General features: G+C 40.6%; 1 protein-coding gene across 1 annotated transcript in view; it reads left to right on the top strand.

The window, feature by feature from the left end:
* The window catches only part of LOC126210138 (uncharacterized), a 72,915-nt gene that overhangs the window by 12,314 nt on the left and 37,745 nt on the right, over positions 1-22,856 (top strand). Inside the window, exon 3 of the mRNA XM_049939324.1 lies at positions 16,231-16,367. Coding sequence (XP_049795281.1) covers positions 16,231-16,367 — 137 coding nt within the window. The remainder of the gene's footprint in view (positions 1-16,230; positions 16,368-22,856) is intronic.

Consider the following 22,856-nt stretch of genomic DNA (forward strand, 5'->3'; position numbering starts at 1 on the left):
TAAGGTGGGCACGAAAGGGCACGTGTTAGCGGAAACAGCAAGCCTCTGAGAACTGCAACGTTGGGGGATTTACAAAGGTTAGAGTGCTACTACAGCAGTTTCCACCCATAGAAGGGTGGAGGGCTGGGCCAAGCAATGTAGGTAGCCATAATAGGACTGCCAATGACGCATAGCTTTCAGTGGAACGCTGTTGATACTGAGTAGGAATAGGCGAGGAATCTAAGTGTGGCTGACCAGAGGCACCCTTAGGTACAGAAAGACTCGCCAGATTGGACAAAGCTTGGTAAGTTCCAGTTAATCGGTGGGTCGACTAAAGCAAGGGAGAAACGGTGTGCTGCCTCGGTTCATTAAAAGCCCATGTTTTTCTATTCCGAGGGAGGCTCCAGTCAGATCGCTGGGGCACAGACAACGTATCGCTGTGGCCGGCCTCAGTAAGCTCCGACATGTCTCTCTCATTTGGAGTGCCGCTCTCAAGTTAGTACTTAACGTCCAGATAGTGTCCATTACTTCTGTCAGCATCCCCCCCGTGGCTTCAAACACAGGCTTCTGTTGTGCAGCATTCCTTTTGCTTTTTCTAATGTTCAGCATTAGCCTTCATTGTAGTAGTTAGTCTGATCCAAATGAAAGTGCTAATCATATCCCTCAACTCCTTGAGTCTCCTGCCGTAAGCATCCAGTCGCGTCCTAAAACCCGCGTCATCGTAGATGCCCTGTGACAGTTTTTGCCGCTGATCCAAGTCATCAACCTGCCATCACTGGTAATCTGTCTTTTTGCTTATGCTTCTCACCGCTCAGAAATTGTAGACTGACGTTAAACCCCTGTTTTCACTCTATCCTTTCTCAGGACACGAACAGGTCCAAAGAAAATAACTGCGAAGAAACCGTGGGTGATAAGTGAAATACTTCAGTTGATTGAAGAAAAAAGGAAGTACAAACATGTTCAGGGAATTTAGGAAAATAGAAATATAAATCACTTAGTAACGAAAAAGAAACGGAAGAGCATGTAACCTCGGGCGACATGGAAACATCAAAAATGAAATGCAAAAAGAACTGATTACCATATGAACTGAGACAGCATATACTCTTAGATGAAATTAAAAGCAAAAATGGTTACGAGTTCAATGGATATTTCACTGTAAAGTGCAGAGGAGAGAGCAAATAGATGGAAATAGTACTTCAAATGTCTCTATGAAGATAAACTTATCTGATGACGAGACAAAAGGACACACTTGAGTCGATATAGAAGAGATAGGGGATCCGATATTAGAATTTAAAAGAGCTTTGGAAGACTTAAGATCAAATACTTCAGACGGAATAGATAACATTCTATCAGAATTCATTGGGGGAATTGTCAACAAAGCGACCACTGAATTTGATGTGTAGAATGCATGAATCTGACGATATACCGTCTGACTGTCGGAGAAACATCATCCACACAATTACCAAAGATTACAGTACTTGACAAATGCGAAAATTATACCATATTCTCCTTAATACATTAGGCATCCAACTTTCTGACAAGAATAATATGCAGGATAAAGGAAAAGAAATTTAAGACGTGTTAAATGACGATCAGTTTGGCTAAGGGAAGTTTGAGGCAGCAGAGAGGCAGTTCTGTCGGTGTTGTTGATAATGGAAGCAAGACTAAAGGCCAATCAAAACACATATACAGGAATTGGATTTGTAAGCTATAGCGAAACATGGATAATATTCAATTTGGGCAGGAGCCAGAGGGATCAATAAGCGTGGAAGTCCAGGAACGATGTTCTCGGATTAAAAAGGGTGTAAGACAGGAATGTAGTCTTCTGTCCCTACTGTTCAATCTATATACCGAGAAAGCAATGATGGAAATGAAAGAAACTTTTGAGAGTAGAATTAAAATTAAAATTCAGGGAGAAAGAGTATGAATGCTAAGATTCACTGATGGGACTGCTATCATCAGTGTTGAATGGAATGAAGAGTCTAAAGAATACAGAATATGGGTTGAGGGGAAATCGAAGAAAGACCTCAGAATCAGAAGTAGCACAAATGAGAACAGCTAGAAACTTAATAGCGGGGTTTGATATCACGAAGGAGATGAAGTTGCGGAATTGTGCTACGTATGTAGCAATATAAACCATGATAGACAGAGCAAGGAGGGCATAGAAAGCAGACTAGAACTGGCAAAGAAAGACACTCCTGGCCCAAATAAGTTTACTAATATTTAACATAGGCCTTAATTTGAGAAAAAATTCTGAAAATATGCGTTTGTAGCACAGCATTATATGGTAGTAAAACATGGACTGTGGGAAAACTAGAACAGAAGAGAATTCAAGAGTTGGAGATGAGGTGCTGCAGAAGAATGTTAAAAATTAGGTGGGCGTGTAAAGTATGAATTGAGGAGCTTCTTCGGAGAGCTTGCGAGGGAATGAATGTATGGAAAACTTTGTCAATAACCAGGGATAGGATGATAGGACATCTGTTAAGACATCAGGGAGGATGGTACTACAGGGAGCTGCAGAGGGCAAAAACTGCAAAGGAAGAAAGAGACTGGAATACTTCCAGCGAATAATTGGGGACGTAGGTTGCAAGTGCTACTCTGAGATGAAGAGGTTGGCACAATAACAGAATTCGTGGCCGTCAGCATCAACCCAGTCAGAATACTGATGACAAAAATAAATAAATAAAAAACTAGATCAAACTTAATGAACAGTCTTTGGTTGCTTGTGGATCACAAGTGGTTAAGGTATGAAATGATAATTCCGTTTCCAGGTGCACATTTCACAGAATACTTCCACGTGAATTTTTTGTCTGGTGTGGCCAGACCGATGGATTAGTTCCCCGCTGTACTGGTTATTCTGACAGTCTGACGCATATCGCACTCACGTTTCTACAGGGTGGGGTAAATAAAAGTGGCCCAACAGAGTTCCAGGGTAAAAAGAAACACAGCAGAAGAAAGGAAATACATTAATAACCTGGCTATAACAGATGTTGAAAGTGGAAACCATTCACCTCGGGGTACTTTTATTCCTGGCCAGCAAGTTACTGAAGGGGGATCGAAGCTGGACTGCCGGAATTACATAGTCTGAAATTCTTGAAAACTTGAGACCTCCACACACAAAGGAGTCGTACGATGAGAGGTCAGGTGACCTGGGTGGCCAGCTAGGGCAGCGACATGAGTGACCTCTGTTAACAACTTTATCAGGCGTGATGCCTGTGTAAACGTGCTCTAAGATTCGGCCGGCTGTATGGGCAGTTGCTCCATCGTTTTGGAAGTACTTGTCGGTCTTCTTCTCCTCCGGTAAAGTTGCCACAATAGTTCAGTTGTACCCACTCCTCCGTGAAACTTTTATTTGCCTCATCCTGTATATGAAACGCTCCACAGCATATCACATGCGCGGTTAGGGAAAATCAGGTGCTGTGGAGCCGCAGGTTTTTGGTCGCTGGGAATGTAAGATGCAACAGATCCTCCACTTTTATATAATGGCGTCGCAATTCATACAACAAGGATGAAACACCTCATAGAAGAATGTACTGTAAACATAAAATATTAAATTTAATATCTTTTTTCTACTGCACGTAGATCGCTGCTCTTTGCCTTCCCCTTTACAGTCAAAAACAAACATATACGTCACACGGAAAAATGCCATATACGATATTCATGAGTAGTAGGAATATACGAGGGACGTTCAATAAGCATTGCAACTTATCTTTTTTCTCAGCCTGATTCGGCTGAAAAACTTCAGAATTTGTTGTCAGGCATCGTGGAATATTTTCGTGAAGTTCGGACAGGTGGCGGCGCTGTACGAAGCCTTCAAAATGGCGTCTGTAACGAGGATGTGTTCCAAACAGAGAGCTGTCATTACGTTTCTTTGGGCGGAAAAACCAGAACATCGCTGATATACAAAGGCGCTTGTAGAATGTCTGCAGAGACCTGGCAGTGAACAAAAGCACAGTGAGTCGTTGTTCCAGGCGTCTGTCATCATCGCAACAAGGTCACTAAGAACTGTCCGGTCTCCCGCGTGCCGGCCGGTTGCATACAGCTGTGACTCGTGCAGTATTGGAACGTGCGAACACACTCATTGGAGGTGATCGACGAATCACAGTAAAACACCTCCATGACAAAGTTAGCCCCCAAACAAGTTTATGCGCCCGAGAAGAGCTCATAAAATCATTGGAGGGTTGTTCCTCATCAACCCTTCAGCACGGATCTCGCACCTTCCGATTTGGCTGAATGAGGGATTCACTCCACGGGATGCAGTACGTGGATAATGAGGACGTTATGGATGCAGCAAGACGTTTGCTCCGACGTCGACCAGTTCAGTGACACCATGTGAGCATACAGGTCCTCTCAGGAAGATGGTGTGAGGCTGTCGCACTGAACGGAGACGATGTTGAAAAGTAGGGTTTTTTAGCTGAAAGAGTGGGGAATAATATTGTCTGTCGGAATTCCAAATAGAATCAACCTGCTTTCAGAAAACTATGTGTTGCATTTCTTTTTGAACGCCCCTCCTATACTGAAAAAGGACAATTTAGTAGACAGATTATGGGACGAAAATATAACTAGAATTTATTTATTTTTTGTAGCTACTCTGTAAAATATCTTAACTACTTTTCTGACGCTGACAGCCCAATTACATTACTGCATGCCGCAGATGGGACGACATCATGTTATAATCCACTCTATGTGACAGAAGTTAGTGTAGGCTACACCTACATCTGCATACATACTCTACAAACATGGCGGAAGGTACCTTTTACCATTGCTAGTCATGAACATTCCTGTTCTACTAGCGAATCGAGCGAGGAAAAATACCTTTCAAAGTGGCAGGATTCGAACCTGCGACCGTAGCAGGCGCGCGGTTCCGGACAGAAGCGCCTAGAACCGCTCGGTCACAATGGCCGGCAAAAATTACTGCCGCAAAATCCTCTCATCTTCTATTCACGGCACTGTCATTTAAGACGTACGTAGCTGGTTAACAATACCGTTCTGCAGTTTTCCAGAAATGTCGCTTCTCTAAACTGTCTCAATAGTTTCGCGAAAAGGATGTCTTCTTCTCTGCAGAAATTCCTATTTGAATGCATGGAGCCGGCCGGTGTGGCCGGTCGGTCGCAGGTTCGAATCCTGCCTCGGACATGGATGTGTGTGATGTCCTTAGGTTAGTTAGGTTTAAGTATTTCTAAGTTCTAGGGGACTGATGACCTCAGATGCTAAGTCCCATAGTGCTCAGAGCCGTTTGAACCATCGTTTTTGAATGCATGGTAAATTTCCGTAGTGCTCGCATGTTCATCGAACCTAGCGGTAACCAACCCAGCAGCATGTCTCCTAATTGCTTCGTTGGCTTCATCATTTCTCCTTTTACACACCAGTCAAAATGAGTAAATATACCTTTCTTTCCCTCTACTTTCGTAGTTAAAAGTTCACTGGTAATATCTTTACTGTGAAGCAGGTAAGTTTTGTTTCAGAGTTTGCCAGTGGTCACTGTAAAAACTACGGTTTGCTTTGTAGCTTGGATCACAGTGCGAGGTGCAGGTTGTGGTCGGAGCATACCCCTAGACCCCATAAAACCATATTCTGGTACCCAACAAGCTGAGGTAACACCCGCAAATGAACATGCAAATTAATTTTAAACAAGGATACTGTCATCCTACGGGAAACGTCTTATTTAAACGAATATTAATAGGGGTAGGCCAATTAAGCACGAAAAATGTGAGTACCACACCATTTTCGTAGGTATATTAATTGGAGGAGGATTCTTGTAACTGTAAATGGTAACAAATGGAAACTATAACAAACAGATATATTGACTGTGAACGTCAAAGTTACCCACTAACATCTTAAAAAAAAAACATTAATAATCGAACAAGGGAACACAACTCAGGTGTATAGAGGGGATAAAAAGTTAGTACTTCCCGGGCATGGCCAATGACTGTGTGAGTTCTTAATGAGTTGTAGAGAGTTACGGAAAGATAAGAGTAAACACTATCAAACTGCTAAAACTGTGCACTGAAAGCAACATGCTGGATGCGTGACTTTAAAGTCGCGAACTCAGCACCTGAATAGAGCGAATGAGATTCGTTCCTATATTGCTTCGGCGGCTCCGACCATGTGGCATCTTACCAAATGGGCAGCGCGGAAGAAATCGAGGCTGTCGCGAGTAGCGGCTGCAAGATATGATTTCAGCCTTCATTTTGTTCTTAGTGCTTAAGCACAAACATCTTTCCAACGGCAGAAACGTTCGTTTCATCCATTATCTCTCCTTTCCTAGTCTGAAGTGTTTGTACTCTACAAGAGCCTGAGCAGAAATGTACTTTGTAAAAGCCTGAGACATAGTGTCACCACTGAACTTAAAACAGACAGCTTACAACAACCTGACAAGAAGTGGCTTCTTCAAGAGCCGTCTTAAATTCGGCTGTTTTACTGCCAGATCTGGAACTTTGGGTTAGTGAACACGGAGATTCCGAGTTCTGACACATGAAAAATGCGTAACAGCCTTAAACAATCTCCTACTCCTTTCTGTCTCATTATGTTTCAGCAGATCGCTCAGAGGCGACAGCTACAGCCAGGAGACTGCTCCCACTCCTTGATACGGTTCTGAAATTGACCAATGAAAAACTCTGCACGTGGGCATAATGCAAAAGCACGGGCTCTGCCGAAAAATATAGAATGATCCAACGAGAAGTTGGAGCACCGTAATGAATAGTCACACGACTTCAGAGAAGCTTCACCTGCCTAGAGATCTTTACTTGGCTAAAAGGACTTCTGTGTGAAATTTCATGTTTCCTTCGAGAAAGGGATGCCTATCCCGCAACCCTCCTACGGAATGGGCAGGGGGAATGACAAGCCCATCCTAGCTGCCTGCGGAAGAGGGCTTGCCCAGAGTACAGTAATTTTATATAGGCAAATTTATTTTACTCATCCAACTTGTGAGCCTTCAAACCAAATGAACCTCCACCAAATCAGAAAGTGAAGCGAAAAGAGCCATTGCCTATCCTGCTCCAGCTCTGCAATTGCAGAACAGTGTAGTGAATGACTAGTTGACAAAGAAATTTGCAAGTCATCATCTAAAATACGTTACTCTTTTGAGAGGAAAATGGACACTTTACAAAAGCTATCAAAATAGGCGGTATGCTTAAATTTCTACTTGTGTTGCTAATACTTTGTCTCCTTTGTAATGTGTTTACGCAATGAGAGGCTCTGAAGACAGAAGCACTTCGGAGCTTAACCACGTAATAAGATGGTACACGCCTTTCTAACACAGTTCGGCGTATTTAACAATAGCCACATAAGATTAACAGGTGTATAGAATGTCTAGCAGTCGTCAGACATTATAGCCTCTATGATGGAAACCCCTAGAGAATGTGCTGCACATTCTGTCACTTCGAAGCTGATTTTCGCGAAATGGAATATCACAGTAAGATTCTTGTAAAGGACTATGTATGGAAATACTTTGCTTTTTTACGAATGGAGAGTGGTTGTGTCTCACAAATACTTCTCCCAACAGCACTGGTCAGTTGAGCGCCTGGTGTACCACATGACTTATGCTGGAGGGTTTTATTTTTATTGATCTTTTGCTGTAAAAATAAAGTCCTTCGCAAGTGCAAACAAATACTTTTTTTATATAAATAAACAGCATTCATTTGGGATGCTCTACGGTAATACCGTAGAACATCAACAAATTATTAGTTTTAATTTACAATTAAGAATTTCTTCTTCAAGAATCGACAGAAGAATTAGTTCACATGAAAAATACTTACATCGGAGGATAAACATTCGTTCATAGTTAAATGTACCACATTCAACTTATTTAGATTTATCATTCCTTCTTATGCTAACTGTTTAAGAGAACATTTTCCAACAATTCTTCCGGATCGCAGACCATGTCGTATTAGAGCCACTATTACCCGTGACCTTCATCGGCGCACGTAATATGTGAAACTAGAGAAAAGTGACAAATCGTTAAAATGTAGGACAGCAACGTGCGTTTGATAGCACAAACATGCTATCTCATATCAACAACAGTGCTTCTTTTTGAGACGCTACCTGAAAGAGACAAGCAAAAGCACACCCTCATTTATCCGAAAATACAATTACGACGTGAGAAAACATATTCACCTACTTCCACTAGATTACTTGTAGTAATGGGCCGTGGACGACAAGCAAAGGACTACCGAAGAGGTTAGTGTGCCACACATATTCTCCAATACAGTTACTTACGACGTATACTACACTCTGTTACAAAGTATGTTTTGCAGTACCCCGATGACCTATCTAAATATTCAACTCGCACGATTCTATCTGTTGTCCTGCAGAAGACAAATCAAGCAGTTCCACCGAGAAGAAAACTCTTCCGTTCAGCTCCTTTCAATACACAGGATCTCTCTCGAGGCAAAATTGATTGTTGGGCTCTACGAAGGACGGAAGTGAAATATCAGAGATTTCAAGGTGATCGTAAATATCGATGAAAGTCTAAATTTCACAGATGCTGCCGAGAACTGTGAAATACAGATCAATATATATCTCTGCATAGCGAGTATTAGTTGTAGAGTTGATGTCGATACAGGATTCTGGTTATACCATTACCTGACAAGGTCAAGTATTGATTGCGTATGTATTTGTCTTGGGAAAGCTGCGGGTAAAAGCCGAGAAGACACGTATCGTTATAAAACACTTGGTGCTTGTCTGGAGGGAAATAAAGTCTATTCAATGCTTAGTCGAAACACTGGAAGCGAAAGTTATATTGAAATGTTACTGTTTCATACAACATTAGATACTGTAAGACAGCTGTGATTGGCCTGCACTCTACATAGTGATATCGTCTTAACAAAAGCCTGCTTTCTCTCTTCTTAAAGAATATAGAGAAGATAGAACCTTAACCCTTTTATCAAAAGAATTAACTTGTTCAAAGACCACCACGATTAAGATATCAGATCAGAATGACGTGTCGCCGTATGGGACTAAGTCTTTTACTATCAATACTTAAATGGTTGTGTTTTTTCGAGTGAATATCTCTCCAACCGAAGAAACGCAAGTGTCGCCTACACCAACGTTTCAATGAACGAAGGTGGCTGTAGTTTTGCTCTCTGGAATAACGGCAGTCACGGTGATAAATATTTGGTGCGTAAGGAAGATCTTATCGGTACAGAACGTTCGCTTGTGTTCGCCAAGAAGCTTTTGGAAGACCATATTCTTACCCTCTTAGATTCAAGATCAGCTTAGGCATCCTTTTAGTTTCATATCATTTCTTCATTAGTGGCTTTTCAGAAACTGTATTTTCAGTGTAATCAACCACATGATGCAGAGGTAAGGTATCGAACTCGCGTTAGGGAGAAGCCCAGTAAAGAATCTCAGTGCTGCCCTCCTTATTTGGGTTCAATGTGGTCTGCTTCTAAGCCACAAAAGTTGAAATCCGCGATGGCTCGCCTATACTAAATTATAACCGTAATACATCGTAGATCCCTAGGACAGAATACCGTTACAAAAAATTGGAAGAAAGCGCAGGTCATGACTGTCTACAAAACTACTGTTTAATATCCTTAACATTCATTTGCTGTAGAATCTTGCAACATACAGCGTATATTTTTATTGTAATTGAGGAACTGTAATGAATAACATTACATCAGCATTTACTTCATTTGCAGATTAATAATTATAGCTGTTACGAGCAGCATGTTTTTAGGTTGATTAGTACCTTCAAGTACGAACAGCGTAAGCAAGCCATTAATATTTATTTTCCCCTCGGCAGATCAGGTACTGAAATGGCGAAACATGGTTGCAACACGGACAGTCAATACCGATAGGTGTATTCCACTTCATGGTGAAGTTACGATTGTGCAGGAAACACCAGGCGGTAAAATATGTGAGGTGTTTTATGGGGAACCTGTTAGACACAGAGGAAAAACATCTAACGCACTGAAGTTGGCATACAATACGGTAACAATTATCACCATATCAGTACCTATACTCCTGCTACCTTGTGTAGTGTTGACACCTCTTTCATGAGGTATCTTGAACTCTATGACTCCTGCATTCCAGCCACAAGGATTCTGAAAACATCAGTAATGTGAAACCCCACTTTCACACTACATCCTAAATCAATGGAGCAAGGCAGCCCGATAAACATTAGATTGATTGTCTGCACCATATCTACCCTTCTTATCAAAAGTTCTGTGATATGGGTATCACGTGATATTTGTGACTGGATTGCTGATGTGTTCATAGGTAGGACGTAGGGTGTCACCTTCGATGGCGAGTAATTGACAGATGAAGAAAAAACTTGAAGTGTGCCCTATGGACGTTTGGTAAGACTCTCGACGTTCATGTTGTATATTAATGATCTTACAAATGATATTGATAAAAACTACAGATCTTTTTCGCGTGATGGAGCTTCCTTTAACGAAATACCGTCAAAAAAAAATTCACTAGTATCTTGACAAAAGTGTTGCGAAGACTGATAACTTACTTTAAACGTTCAGAAATGGAAAAGTGTTCACTTCTCAAATCTAAAAGTTGTAGTATCCTATGACTAAAATATCAGTGATATCGTCAACTCACACAAATACGTTGGTGTAGCAGTGTATAGGGATATGAAACTGAACGATCACATATTCTCAATTGTAGCTGAAACATGTGGCAGATCTTGGTTCATAGCTAAAATACAAGCCTGCAAAGAAGATTGCTTAGAAAACACTTCAGAAACTCTTCTTAAAATATTGCTCATGGGGGAATGGTCACAGGTTTATCTGAACCACTACTGGGAGTGTCACGAAGTTGCAGAAGAAAACGAACTGGCGAACGCTTGAAGAGAGACGCAGCATATTCCCAGAAAGCCTTCTACAAAGCTTCAGAAACCAACGATGAACCTAGAAACATACTATAACATCTTACTTATTGTTCCCGTAGGGATCGTGAAAAAAGATTACATTACAGTGCGCACAGAGGTGGTCAAGCAGTCATTCTTCCCTTGCTCCACGAGTGATAAGATGTAACGGGAAGAATTCCTAAACAGGTACAATGGGAACACGAGCACGTCACATTGCTTTGTGAAGTACGTGTGTAGTAGATATACCTTGTTTCACTACGAATAGAGTCATAGAGCTATAAATAGGTCGGTCTAAATGCAAACGAAGGCTTTCCGTTCCCATTCTGACAAAGTAAATACATCCATAAATAAATAAAAAATAATAATTTTAATTCAATGACAAAAAAAGAATAGTGCTGTTGCTGAAAGGCAATACCGTAACAAAGCATGATGTATTTATTCATAATAAACACTTCGTAAAAGCTCTTTAAATCGTCTAAGCACCTGGGAGAACATTCTGCCCAGTTATTGTAATGTTATAAGATTAAATTGTATAAAACAGAAGCGCCTTTTTTATTAACAAAAGCTGGTCACTTTTTAAACGAGACGTCAGAGAACAAAAGCTGCAGTTGACATTGAGAGTACTTTACCAAACAGAAAGGTATTGTTATCTGAAAATCGAGTGAAACACTGGATATAAAGGGAGATCAATGGTCTGCACGTGACATGCAGAACAGATGTTTTCGGAACACAAGTGAAGCAAACAGCGCATCAGGCGGCTTTTGTTAGCATTGAGCTGCTGTCGGTCCTCCAAGCAGAAAGCTGACAATATGACTGAAAGCTGTGAGCATTTTATGGCTTTTTTTTTACACTTCATTGCAAAATAAATACGGAGACCATTACTTGTATAGGCAGCAAGGCGAGTGACGGCGATGGTTAACCATTGTCGGACCTTCTTATTAACAGCTTTTTAGACGATATCACCATAGTGTGAGTAATTGCTAGAAATCCTAGCCGGCGAGGAGCACTATACTTCTCCTATTTCATCGTTCAGTTTACGATTATGGCCAGCTATTTGGAAGTTATAGCAATTTCTAAATACCAAAAATTAAAGTAGCTTGTGATTGTATGACACAAAACACCATCACATCACTTGACGTCTGTAAGTAAGCGGTCGTCCATTGCGGAGCTAATGCGCCTCATAGGACACAATTACCATCTGTATGACATCAAAGTATAAAATCAATACACTGCGGTTAATCTTAAAGTGCACAGTGCCTGTGTGAATATCGTATTCATGATTTTTGCTTCAGCTTAACCGACTTAAATAGTGTACACCCACCAGGGTAGCCGAGCGCGCTAACGCGCTGCTTCCTGGACTCGGGTAGGCTCGCCGGCCCCGGATCGAATTCGCCCGGCGGATTAACGACGAGGGCCTGTGTGCCGGCCAGCCTGGATGTGGTTTTTAGGCGGTTTTCCACATCCCTACAATCACAAAAGGGAAACTTACTGTAATTCATCAAAGAATTTAGAAATGCGAATAGTGATACGAATTACGATTAATGGGCAAACACTGCACACACTCGCGTGTGTATACGAAAGAAAAAGAGATAAATATAGAATGAGAGACACGGACAGAGCCAACAAGATTAAGAGAGAGAGGAAGAGACGAATAAGAGAGAGAGGAGTGGCTGGATGAGGTTGAAAGAAAGAGCGAGGGAGAAAGAAAGAGAGAGAGAATTCGGATTCTTAGTGCAAGTAGACACGGCGTGAGTACATAGCCCCACCGCCTTCAGCGTCTTCTTTTGTCACAGGTAGTAATTAGTATTTCTTTGTAGAACAAAAGAGAGGAATTACACTTTGATTTTAAAGTATTTTTCAGCGACGGCCCGTGAGAGTAAAGTAGTATTTCAACAACACAACACACGTGACAAAGCGGAAGAATCACAAGGAGCATTAGAAGGCTCAATTTACAAGCTAAGTTTAATGACAGGTACTAGCAGTGTAACATAGGTCGTCACTCAAATAATAATTTTTTTATGACATTAGAGGATCAAAACCATTTCGACGAATACAGCGACTGCAATATTGTACTTTTAATTCAGTTTTATATTTTAAAAGATCCAACACCTGTCTGAAGACACCTGATACATTGTATGAACTGGTCAACCAATAATGTAAAATTACTTTATCTGAGGCTGCCCTCGTTTTAAAATTATCTGTTCTCTGGAATTTTCTGCGCACGGGCGCTTTACAGATAGAATCATATACATGGATCCAGCACACTTTCCAATGTCATGAACCTATTTTCCATGAGGTCATCGCCTCACACAATTCGTATTTCATAGACACAGACAAAGAAGTCCTAACACCCATCTACCATTAACTGTCTTCGTGACCTGATCCACACGCCTCCACTGTCATGATTATATCTTCCACTTCACATTCTTCTTTGATTCGTCTGACTGTCCTTCGTTCAGTATTAGTAATTTCCGTCTTACATCTGTACGTTTCTCAATGAGAAAAATACAGTTTAGAACACTAATCGCCTTAAAAGCCCATATTCTCTGATTCATCTGATGTCGATGAACTGACATTTGAGGAGAGTTTCGATGATGATGAAACAGGGTGTACTATGGTGCAGGATAATCCAGGGACAGTAGAAGTCAACGTGCTGGAGGACGACGACGTTCCATGCTGTTATACAGCAATTTTACCTTGCGCCAGGAAACTCAATATCAGTCACACCTGAAGAATCGTTCTTCCAAAAAGGAAAAGAGTGAACCATCGGCAGTATTGTGTAAGACATATCCTAATTGTCGTTTCGGGAATGTACGTAGTCTGACAGAAACTAACCGTGAAAATGCTGTGAACGCTGTATAATGTTATACGTCAATGGGAATTTTTGAGGAACTGCTTACTTTTAAGTTGCTAAATAGCGTTGTGGAAGAAAATGAAAAGTGTGCAGAACAGTGGAACAAAAAGCCGCCGCGTTCTACTTCTGTAGATGAACTGAAATTACTTATTGGTTTCGTAATTTTACTCGGACACCATACATTACCCAACGAGAGACATTATTGATCTGAAGATGACGATCGATGGCGCTCCTTGTAAAAAGTGCGACACCACGTAATCAATACCCTGAATTAAAATCAGTGCCTCATTTTGTAGAAAATAATGAGGAAGTGATCGGCTGTTCAAGGTCAGAAATTTGAAAATCATTTCAAGAACAGGTTAATTTCTGATGAAATTCTCTCGAGCGGCGATTTGATGGTCAGGTACTACGGTCGTCATTCCCCGAAGCAGTTTCTAAAAGGGAAACTCATAAGGTTTGGGGATAAATTTTGGGCTTTGTGTGGTTGCTGATTTTATACTTTTGATCTGTCCTGTGGGAAAGATGTCTCTGGAGATTCTCATCCTTTGGGAAATCGAGTCTTGACAAAAATGGTAGAGTGTTTCGCTGACCCGAAAAGCAGTATCATGTGTTTTTATACCTTTTTTTTAGTTCATATTATATGTCTGTACAACTAAAACACATGAGTTTCCATGCCACAAGTAGAATAAGACAAATCCGGACTCCTGAATGCACTTGCGAAGAAGATAAAATCTTAGCAAAGAAATATCGAGGAAATTATGATACCCATTTTGATACAAAGAAGCATATCACCATGAACATCTTGTTTAGGCTTTGGTCAACAACATGTATGAATTTTACAAAATTCATTACACTGTGCTGTCTGTGAAAATGATATTTATTCCGCTACCGGTCTTAAATCATCTTGCTACGATATTCCATTTATGTTGGCAATTATGGTTTTCAGTAGTAGCGTATGCCAAAGCATGTATGACACGTTGAAGATGGTTTAAGACCGAAACCGGTAACAGAATAAATTTTACTGTCACAGACAGCACAGAGTAGTGCATTTTGTCAAGCCACCGTGATAAAGTGGAATTACAAGACATGTGTTTCATTGGCAACACATTTTCATCTAAGTGAGCCTCTGGTTTCAGTTTCCAGATGGCAAAAGAGCCAAAATGAATAGAAGCTCGTCGAACACCCTTATCTTGTGACTCAGTACAGCAAATATATGGACTTCGTAGACCATCATGATTGGCTTCTGGAGAACAGACGATCGCAGTTCGTGAGAAAAAATGATACTGACAAATTTTCATTAGAATTGTTGACGTGGCTGAGGTACATATATACAACAACGTATTTCAGGAGACGAAAAAATTAAGCATATTCGAAGATGCATTCCCACCTCTTATCTGAAAATCGGGCAGAATGCAAGACGAATTAACAGACCAGCACCAGCCGGCCGCGGTGGTCTAGCGGTTCTAGGCGCTCCGTCCGGAACCGCGCGACTGCTACGGTCGCAGGTTCGAATCCTGCCTCGGTCATGGATGTGTGTGATGTCCTTAGGTTAGTTAGGTTTAAGTAGTTCTAAGTTCTAGGGGACTGATGACCACAGATGTTAAGTCCCATAGTGCTCAGAGCCATTTTTAGACCAGCACCATCGCAGACCTTCAGGAAGAAAGCTCTGGATACCGTTCGGATAGATGGGAGAGGTCTCGTTATTGGAAAACATTTGGTAGTAAGAGTGATGTAACTTCATGTACTCTTAGTTTTCCTAAATTTCATTATCAACCAGACTTCCCAACTAAATGGTTTGATTGTAATTGTGCCACCCAATTAGCTACTAATTTATATGAATATGTTTTCCATCGATCGATAGTTATTAGATTCAATATTTTTAGTAAATGTAATTCATTGACCTTTTAGGTTGTAATCACTAACTTTAGCACATAATCATAATTACAATTGTTCATCAAGTGTGTAAATTATGTGACTCAATTTAGAGGCTAACTAAAGACTGTCATCAATAATTTCTCAAAATTTGAGCACATAGATAAATGTTTCTCAATTTGAAATTTAATGTTTCCTTTTTTAATTATTTTGCTTAAGAATAAAGTGGAACAAAAATGATAAAAGAGGAAATAAAGTTGAAGAAAGATTGTTTTCTTTATAGGACGCCACAGGCAATCAGCATCCTATTTATAGGACACTGATTATTTTTATTTCTGTCAGAGAGAACACATTTAAATTTCAGCTATATATTATTTAGACCTTTTAACCATTTTCTTAAAATTTTTTAAAGAAATTCACACTAAAAAATTTCGGACGCTATGGGTTAAGGCATCACTTATTAACCTCCATGGTACTCGAGGAAACTCTAGAGGGTAAATACGGTAGGGGAAGACAGAAACTGGAACACAAACAAGTGAGGACGTAGGTTGCAAGTAACTCGTTTGAAATGAAGAGGTGGGAGCAGGAGAGGAATTTGCGACGGCCCATATCAACCCAGTCAGGAGAATGATGACTCAAAATAATACATACCGTAGTACAGAGAAGGGGGTCGAGCTTAGAGTGCTACGTTTGGTTGTTTCAGCGTGCAACAGGACGTACTACGGTGACGTGGGCCGCACGTACGAGTTGGAGGTGCGACGTCCGCGGGAAGACCGCCTGCCCTTCCTCTGTCACCTCAACTTCACGGCCGCCGGCGGTGACTATGGGGACATTGTGCAGGTGAGTACAGTGGAATAGCGTCACAGATATACCAGATATACCAGTTGAAAATCAAATACGGCGTTCAGAGAGAATAATATATATATATATATTATTCTCTCTGAACGCCGTATTTGATTTATATATATATATATATATATATATATATATATATATATATATATATATATATATATATATTATTTAAGTGGGCTTATCGAGATAGTCAAAATACTAAGAAATGATGATACAAAATTCCTATATTCCATCCTATATGCAGAAAAATGCAATTCAAACAGAAAGTCTATTCAAAACATAATAATGTGATTAATAAATATGAAAGAAGTCATCTAAAAATAATGAACCCATTCACAGCGAGAGAGAAAGCCCAATTTAAAATGCATAAAGAAAATGTGCCAATAAGACTGATACTTAATGCAGTTAACAACATCGACTATTTCATTTTAGAAAAATTAATTACGCTGCTGCAAACATTAAATTTTTTGCAAAAATGACTCAATCACGAACTGCTACCAGATAGATGAGTCAGTCAGACACATTACTATTGCTTCATTTGAAATTAACGATTTTTAGTCCAACATCCCTGTAGATGAAACCATTGATATGATTCAAAATATTCTCCTCACCCACAAAACATTATCATGCGCTGCAATAGTGGAACTCATTTACTTCTTAATATGAGTATGTATGTGTTTTGAACCGGGGACGGAGAAACGACGGAGAGGCTTCGTCCAGCCATAGCCCTCAGTGGTTCACAACACCACAACAGGCCACAGCTCCTGTGCGGCTCGGCCCCCAGTGGACCCTCCGGGAACGTCTCATACCAGATGAGTCTAACCCCAAATGTTTGCTTGGTAGAATAACTATGGTGTACGAGACCGTGGAAACGGTGTTTGTGTGGCAATCACCGACGCAGTATAACAGAGGCGGAATAAGGGGAGTCAGCCCGCATTCCCCGAGGTAGATGGAATAACGCCTTAAAAACCATCCACAGGCTGGCCGGCATACCGGACCTCGACACTAATACGCCGGGCAGATTCGTACCGGGAACTGGCGCGCCTTTCCACTCAGGAAGCAGTGCGTAAGACTGTGCGGCTAGCCGGGTCTTCGTTATAACAACCCCTAGGGTCAGGTAGCAGGAAATTGAATTTACAGTCTTTTCCACTATACTAAGAACTGTGGTGTCACCGCCAGACGCCACACTTGCTAGGTGGTAGCCTTTAAATCGGCCGCGGTCCGGTAGTATACGTCGGACCCGCGTGTCGCCACTGTCAGTGATTGCAGACCGAGCGCCGCCACACGGCAGGTCTAGAGAGACGTCTTAGCACTCGCCCCAGTTGTACAGCAGACTTTGCCAGAGATGGATCACTGACAAATTACGCTCTCATTTGCCGAGACGATAGTTAGCATAGCCTTCAGCTACGTCATTTGCTACGACCTAGCAAGGCGCCATTACCAGTTTATATTGAGTTTGTAATTATGTATCATGAAGAGCGATGTTCTCCAATTATGGATTAAAGTTAAGTATTCCAAGAGCTTCGTACTTTATTTATGAGACTCAACTCCTTTAATTATTCCAGACCTCACGCCAGTCTGCGTGAGCTTGAACGCGTGCATATCGGCCTCCTCTAGCAACACGGTGTTGGCTCTTCTGCCAACACATCAAGAACGATATTCTTAACTGAAAAAAAAGCATAAAAACATTGTTCTGATGGGTACCGTCCAGCTTATGTTTCATGTATCGCAATGTTATTAATTTCAGCGATATTACATTTCAGTTCATACTATGGCAGGCCTATTTATGCAAATAAACCACGTTCAGTTTCCCATGCCTGCATATCGTTGTAACGTCGTGTTTTTGGGCAGATATGCTATTCGATACTTCCATTTATTTGTGAAATTGGTCTCGTCCATCGTAGGGTGTCTGAGCGTTATTCAAATAAAATTTTGATCTGTATTTTGTTTTACCTCTGAAGCTCATGACTCGCCTCTGCCGACTTACCTACTTGTCCCCTGCAGGCCCTCTCTGTAACTTCCTTCTTCCCTTCGTATATGTCACTTCCAGGAAGGTATCAGCTGTCCTTCTGCCTTCTCCCAGGACGTCCTAAGCGTAAGTTCATGGGATATATGTCGATTTCCTAGACTGTATACGTTTCGCACAATACTTAACTTACTATGGTGTTTTTAAGATGTTTGATGACAGTAATAACAGAAGCTCGAGGAATGAATTAAAAGTTGTGCCGCCGCTGGGACTTGAACCTAGGTGTCTTTGCTTGGAGGTTGTTTTTTAACATTAATTAGCTTGCAAAACACGAATCCATTTTAATACTGGAGAAGTTCACAGTATATTATTTATTGTATTGTGTGAACGAGTTGTTTTGAATTATGTTTGTCGTTTATGATGGCTATTGCTACATCTTCAACATTTGAAAATTCTGTTGTACATTATGCAGATACGACTGAATAATGGCCCTGAGGACCAAAAACGGTTATGATTTTTAAAATAAAGAGATAAGTGCAATTGATGCAGGCATTTTATTCGAAACCGTAATGAATGTTTCATGTGCCACGTGGTAGCTAAGCCTCGGTAAGACAAAGACTTTGTTTACCAAGTACTTCTGAAATCAATGAAAGAGCAAAGAAATTTAGGCGAATGAAGAAAGTATGTACTGAGACCAATTGAAAATCAAATACGACGTTCAGAGAGAATAAGATCAGTCCCAAATTAGTAGAAACTGCAAGTCCTACATTTTTTACTCATACGACTCAATACAGCACAAGAGGCTGTCGCCTCAATTAGGCTCGCCAAGAAAGCATTTGCAGCAAATATTACCTTTCTTTCCGGAGCTCCTCCTCACGCATACAAACCTTGGCAGCAATCTAGGTCTTTGTCAATACAATTCAACGCGCAACTATCGAAGCACGCACAAGAACCGAACTGTCAGGAGCAAGAACAGAATAGGATTCTCTGTTCCTGTTAAAAAGCACAATCCACGCTGCCTACGTAGCCATCTATATTTCTCAATGTTGAGCCACCGCTAGCCCCAGAGACGGCAGTTGAAACAAACCAGCATAGATGAACCAGGAGAGACTATGCATATACTGACTAGTGGGCACAGATATACCAGCAAAGACTGATCGTGAGAAACACATGCGTAAATATTTATAACGAGGAAGTTGTAAAAGGCAACCTTCAATACTTGGTAACTTTTTTTTTGTTAGTTTGTCAGTCTGTCGGCATCAATCTATCTGTTAGTAATGTCTCTTCACCTACACGCATGTAAAAGTAGCTTACACAACACATTTTATACATGTAAGATAAATGATTCTCTCAATGTGTTGTATTGTCAATTGAGCGGCTAGTCATTTGGACCTCTGGAGACGAAACTATGTAGCTCTGAAATATAAACAGCAAAAATGAAGACAGATGACTAGAATATGTGGAACTATTATAATGGAATTATTATTCGCTTATAGCGTGCAACGTATCTCCCTCTGATGACTTCATTACTAATGAAATCTTAATACGTAAACGTAATATTATGCTTCCAAAGACAGAAAGAAGCACAATGTCAACAGAAAAGGGGGAAGTGTTAAGGCATCTAATTTTGACAAAAACTTCAATAACGTAAAAGCAACTTTAGTTTTTAATGTGTTTCTACCCATAGCAATAAAATCTCGCATCTCTAGGTCTACAATAAATTCAATCGTCATATTTCACCTTTTTAATTTTATGCATAATCACAAAGAGTGATAACCATAACTGATTTTGGTCGAATGTGGGCCATCTTCACACTGTATACGTCGTAAGTTCCAACGTTTGAATTATTTTTTCCTATTTATTTATTATTCGCTAATTACTATTCCTTCTTCTATGATATTGTGAGCAGTGGAGTAAAATTAACGGATAAAGAAACACAAAGGTAACTTCGTTGTACTTACATCTCTTTGAAGAACTGCATATCACATCTCAAAACAATATCTTACGTTTCGCTAGTGGAAAATTTCATTAAGTGTATATATTTCACTAATATTGAATTCTATGTGAGGTGTCATTACTTTCGAAGAAGCAGTTCGGTAAATACATCCCAGGTGGGATCAACATTCTCCAGCTACGACCGATATTTGTGTGACGAAAGCAGTATGAAGGAAGTACAGCCCGCATCTCGTGGTCGTGCGGTAGCGTTTTCGCTTCCCACGCTCGGGTTCCCGGGTTCGATTCCCGGCGGGATCAGGGATTTTCTCTGCCTCGTGATGGCTGGGTGTTGTGTGATGTCCTTAGGTTAGTTAGGTTTAAGTAGTTCTAAGTTCTAGGGGACTGATGACCATAGCTGTTAAGTCCCATAGTGCTCAGAGCCATTTTGAAGGAAGTACATTGATAGCCGAATGATTTGAATCACACACAGCAAGCAAAAATAGTGAAACCCTCTACACTAAATAAAAATTTCATGTTTAAATATCACATAGGGGTTATAACGTATCAGCTCTACCACTTTTATGCCGAATAAGGACATAAGCAGGAAATTTTGAACTTGCCAAAGATTGACAAAGAACGGTTACAAAGTCAAAGGTTTGCAAGCTGAAATTCCTGTCAGTAAACCATATACACCAAGAAAACGCATCTTAGATGTAACTATTAGGGCTTTTTGCGTTGATTGTTGTTAGTAAAAAAAATTAAACGGTCGAGGACAGAATGAATAACTAGGAAAATCAAAACCTTGTGTCACACAGAAAATGCGAAGAGGACGACTTTTAAGAAATCAAAATACAGGATGACTGCCAGTGGGATGGACGTTCCTTTAAAAAGTCAACGCAGATTCAATTAATAATACTCCTAGTTAGGGTGTATGCTATCGAACGAACACATCGATAGGTCGTGTGAAGAACGAAAGTGTTTAGGACCTTTGGTAGTGTTTGCCGCGTGGAGCGCGGGCAGAGAGGAGTCTGGCTGGGCTAGTGCAGTGGAGCAGGTGTGTTGTGTGACGCTCCCGCGAGTTGCCGCGCTTTCGGGGTTTGGCAGCATGTAATTGCGCTCCACTTGCTATGATAGTTTCTGACACGGTGTCGCGGACGGGAAGCGTTAGCTGGCGCACATCAAGAGCCCGTTTCGCCTGGTGACCGTGTCGAGAAGGAGGCGCGCCAACATCCAGCTTCTGCAACAGCGACGGCCGACAATGGGTGACTGTCGCCACCTCCTCGATCGACGGCTTCAAACTTTCAATCAACCAACAAGGAAGACTGGAAGCACGTAAAGTTTTAGAACTGTATGGCAGACCTCAGCTTTTAAAACTGTTCAAATCACAAAATTACAGCAACGTAGCATGAACCTTTGTTGCTCATTGTCCCAATTGTATTACCAAGCAGGGTCCCTTCCTTTTCCGGAATGAACCCGAGTGTCGTTGAAATTCAAACGCCAGCATTAAAGCAATATTATTCTATTTCACTGCTTTAATGTCAAAGTTCATTTAAAGTATTCATAGCTGGCTACAGTATTTAGATTACACAAGCACAAATTATGAGTGCGAGTTTTGTTACCATATTTTAGCTTACCTGTGACTACAGATCAGTTTGGTACGTACTAAATTTTACTATTGTTAATTGTTCAGATTCATTTAATCCAAGATCAAAGTTAAATCTCTTATTTCGAAAATGGGGAGATTCAAGTAGCTTTTGAAATGATTGTTGAGGTAGCCCAAGACTAACATTATTTTACTGAATTTCGTAGTGCTTCGGAAACAAAGCTCACTATTAATTTCAGTCACTAAATTAACTTTCAATTTTCCGGTTTTATTAATTCTTTTGCTAAATTAAGTCAGAGTGTAGCGAAATTTATTATTTCTGACAAACTTTCAGTTTTCACACTACACGTGTCAACCTTCAGTTGCCATGCTTCTAGTGCTAATTATATGTGTAACAACCTTTCTAATTATATGTGTAACAACCTTCCTTTTTCAGTTACTATAGTAATTGTCCATAGGACTGGCGACCGTAATTTCCCCCAAATCTCAAATATCTAATTACCGCTAGTTAATTGTTAACGTAAGGGCCGCACATTTCCTTTCTTTATTAACTTTACCCCTTTTCAAAATTAATTTCCACCAGTTTCATTTGCATTTTTCCTTTCATTTAGATGTAACCCTTTCCTCCCTCTTTACCGACAAATTGACTTCGGTGACGATTGCTTTTTCCCAAATTTCCATTAGGTACACGCGGTTTAATTTTTCACTGTTATTAAGGTCGATAAGAGAGGGGGAGGTTACAAGGGGAAGAATGACAATTACGTTGTGCATTACCGAGCTAAAGGCGAGGAGCATAAGTGATTAAGAACATTCAAAAATTATTCTTTATGTGATGTCACATTAGTTTACAGAAGGTTCTGTGGGATGATCAAGAATTAAATGAAAATGTACTAAACGGAGGATGTGAGGAAAGAAGACTGTTGGAAACGTTTACCACAATCTGAAAGTTAAATGACGTGTTGCTGAGTTG

Source organism: Schistocerca nitens, chromosome 1, assembly GCF_023898315.1.
Source record: "Schistocerca nitens isolate TAMUIC-IGC-003100 chromosome 1, iqSchNite1.1, whole genome shotgun sequence".
In the NCBI taxonomy this organism is placed as follows: Eukaryota; Metazoa; Arthropoda; class Insecta; order Orthoptera; family Acrididae; genus Schistocerca; species Schistocerca nitens.